Source organism: Mustela nigripes, chromosome 10, assembly GCF_022355385.1.
Source record: "Mustela nigripes isolate SB6536 chromosome 10, MUSNIG.SB6536, whole genome shotgun sequence".
Taxonomy (NCBI): Eukaryota; Metazoa; Chordata; class Mammalia; order Carnivora; family Mustelidae; genus Mustela; species Mustela nigripes.
The window spans coordinates 5,840,910-5,844,143 of record NC_081566.1 but is presented as its reverse complement, the minus strand read 5'-3'; the positions used below and the strand labels follow the sequence as shown (position 1 = coordinate 5,844,143).

Below are 3,234 nucleotides of genomic sequence, written 5' to 3'. Positions count from 1 at the left end.
GAGTAATACTTCTACCTGGAACTCATTACTGTGCAGGGTACTGAGTAATACTTCTACCTGGAACTCATTACTGTGCAAGGGTACGGAGTAATACTTCTACCTGGAACTCATTACTGTGCAAGGGTACTATACTTTCCTGAGGGACCCCCCTGAGAAATAGACAATATCATTTCACAATCAAGTCCGCTGGGTGGGATCAGTTGGGAAATGTTGCTTGGAAATGTTTTTCTCCAAACCCACTAATCTTTTTCTAACTCAGGTGTCCCAAGATAGATCCTTTGACCTAACACAGAACAGAAATGTTGTTACTTGATATAAGACTCTTCCATACATCAAGTACAGTGTGATTATTTAGCTGGATTCTAAGGGTGTCCCATTCCACAAAATACCAAACAAATTACAGATTCCAAAGGACTAAACTTCTTACTTATTTTCATTTGCCCACTTTTACCTTTCTTTCCATCCATACTAGTTCTCAGATGAATTTCAATCAATTGACAGTTTATTCTAGACAACTAATTCTACAAACAAGCAATAGCTAAAATTTTGGAAATATGTATCATGAGGCTACAAATAAAATCATCAGGACATTATCACTTAGTAAAGACAATTTTTTTGTTGTTCAATTTGGGATAGTCTTACTTAACCACATGTCCTCAAATTCTAAGCTCTACTATCTGATTAAGGACTGTGGAGGTTACACAGCCCAGAAAACAATTTCATTCTTTTAAAAAAAAAAAAAAAAAAAAAAAATATATATATATATATATATATATATATATATGTATATATTTGTCAGAGAGAGAGAGGGAACAAGCAGGGGAAGTGGAAGAGGAACAGAAAGAAGCAGGCTCCCCATGGAGCAAGGAGCCCGATGCAGGACTTGATCCCAGGACTCTGGGATCATGACCCGAGCCGAAGGCAGATGCTTAACCCACTGAGCCACCCAGGTGTCCCATTCTTTCCTCTAGTGAAAGTTCATACTTATGCCTAAAATACTGTCCAATTTCAGGGAACACACAAGTACTCACTTGTTTAGCCTTGGTCTTTGTGATGGTGTCAGAAATGGGTTTTTTCCTCTCCTTCACAGCAGTTTTAGAAAATAATTCCTCAAATTCATGACAATCTATGGATGGCTCTTCAATTTTTTCCCAAATAAGTGAAGCACTGGTGTCTCTAAAGTTAAGCAGAAGACCAATGAGACCGCCGTCCAACCGAACGCAAAGACATCATCATGAGCATACACAGCAACGAAGAACAGAAGGAAAGAAGCGCAAGAGAGTAACAGAGGATGAGAGGAAGTCAGGGCGGAAGGAGGGCAGCAGGACGGGAAGACAGGCAAAAGGACACAAAGAGGGCAAGAGGCAGACAACAGGAGGGAAGAATACGTTTTTTTCTTTTTAAGACTGCCACTCATTCTATCAACTTGTTGAGAAAGTTAAAATACCATCCATACAGAATGAAACCTTTGTCTAGAAAAAATAATTGCCAGGAATCCTTAGTGATCAAGTCACTTTATAAAAATGTAGAAGAAAAAACCTCTCAGTATAAGCTATAACGGCAGGAAATGTGGGATATATCACCATTTCAACTTGACTCATCAGTATGCGTGGGTTTAAAAAAGGAATTATTTTATAATCCGACGTGGCTCCTCCCTCTCTGGACCACTTCCTTTACCCCACTTTTATCTGACTTCAGCCTGCAGGTTCATGTCATACCACCTAAAAAGAAGAGACCTATTGCTTTTTTTTTTTTTTTTTCCCCCCGAAGCAAAGGAACAACAAAATAAAACAACTTCATAAAAGTATCTGGATACAATGAGTTTAGAGTATGGTTTGAAATGATGCATCAGTGTATATCAGTGATATGGCAATTACACAAAAATGAGCTGCAAAGTTAAAAGTAATCCAACTATAAAGACTCTTCTCCCCTGATGTGATTCGGGTGAAGAGAAAATCAATGTAACAGAGGAGAAGGAGGCCTGGTAAATATCCCAGTCTAAATGCATGCCATATCATATAAAAAAAAAAAAAATTCAAGGAATCATGAAAAGTTAGAACAAAGAAGCCCAGGGAAGTTTAAAAAGCACGTTCTGTCCCCTGCTAGCATATTCCTCAGCCATGTGTCCCAGGGATCAGGGGACATCAGCTACGGATGATGCCTGGGTAAGGACGGCCCCAGCCTACCTGGTGGGAAGTATTCTTTTATAAATGTCATTCCCAAGTATGATTTTATGACTTCACAGTGCGTCACTGATTATCTACAGAAATGCCAGGAAATTCTCAGAACTCAATTATTTCACACATGACATGTGGATATGTGTCTTTTTGTGTAGCACATCTTGGAAGAGAAACACTACTGCAAATAAAATGGAATAGTATAACAAGACTGTGCCTTCAAAAAATGCAAAAAAAAACCCATCTTGAGGATCTGATTTATATTTACAAGCTATTTTTCAGAGTGATGTTCTGGAACCAGACAATAGAGCATGCAGGCTAAGAAAAATATACCCCTCCATTTTTCCAAGATTAATGAGTAACTATACAGAACCTACATCTTATACACTGATATACATATGTCGTTTGTCTTATACCTCTGATGCTTCTGGAGAAAAGTCTAAAATTTTAAATAACGGATACTTCACTAAATATTAATGTAAAAAACAATCTAAAGACAAGTTTCAGAACAGTATTTAAAAAATACATTAAATTATAATTTCCCCAAGAGTTTTAAAGGCAAATGTTCCCTCATATTGACAAACTGTGAACAGATGAGCACCAGTTCATGTTACCTTTTACTATGAAGTTGAATTCTCGTCCAATACAGAGGCTTCATGGGCCGACAAGGCTCTACTGGCTGCTTCCTACTCCCTCTGTCTTGGTTGAGCCCTAATCCAAACAAGCCAGCGGGCAACGGAGGAGGAAGAAAGCCACACACTTGTGGTGCTGATAAAGTGCTACTTCCAGCTTGAGGGGGGAGGGGAGGGCCTGATCCAGGAAGAAGAGGGGGTGGGGGAATGCCTGTCCCAGAAGTGGCAGGGGGAGCTGGAACAGATGTGATCCCCATACCTGGCAGAGGAGGAGGTGGAGGAATCCCAAGTCCAGGCAAAGGAGGGGGAGGAGGTATTCCCACTTGGGAAAGAGGTGGGGGAGGAGGTATTCCTTCACCTGGTAGGGGAGGGGGAGGAGGTATCCCCACTCCTGGAAGAGGCGGGGGAGGGGGTATCCCCACTCC

General features: G+C 40.4%; 1 protein-coding gene across 2 annotated transcripts in view; it reads right to left on the bottom strand.

Annotated features, from left to right (window-relative positions):
* FMN2 (formin 2) overlaps positions 1-3,234 on the bottom strand; it is a 373,618-nt gene that overhangs the window by 250,224 nt on the left and 120,160 nt on the right. For both annotated transcript variants that reach the window (XM_059412485.1, XM_059412486.1), the window contains exons 5-6: positions 2,792-3,234; positions 1,032-1,176 (exon numbers count right to left, since the gene is read on the bottom strand). The exon at positions 2,792-3,234 is cut by the window's right edge and continues 1,206 nt beyond it. In XM_059412485.1, coding sequence (XP_059268468.1) covers positions 1,032-1,176; positions 2,792-3,234 — 588 coding nt within the window. The remainder of the gene's footprint in view (positions 1-1,031; positions 1,177-2,791) is intronic.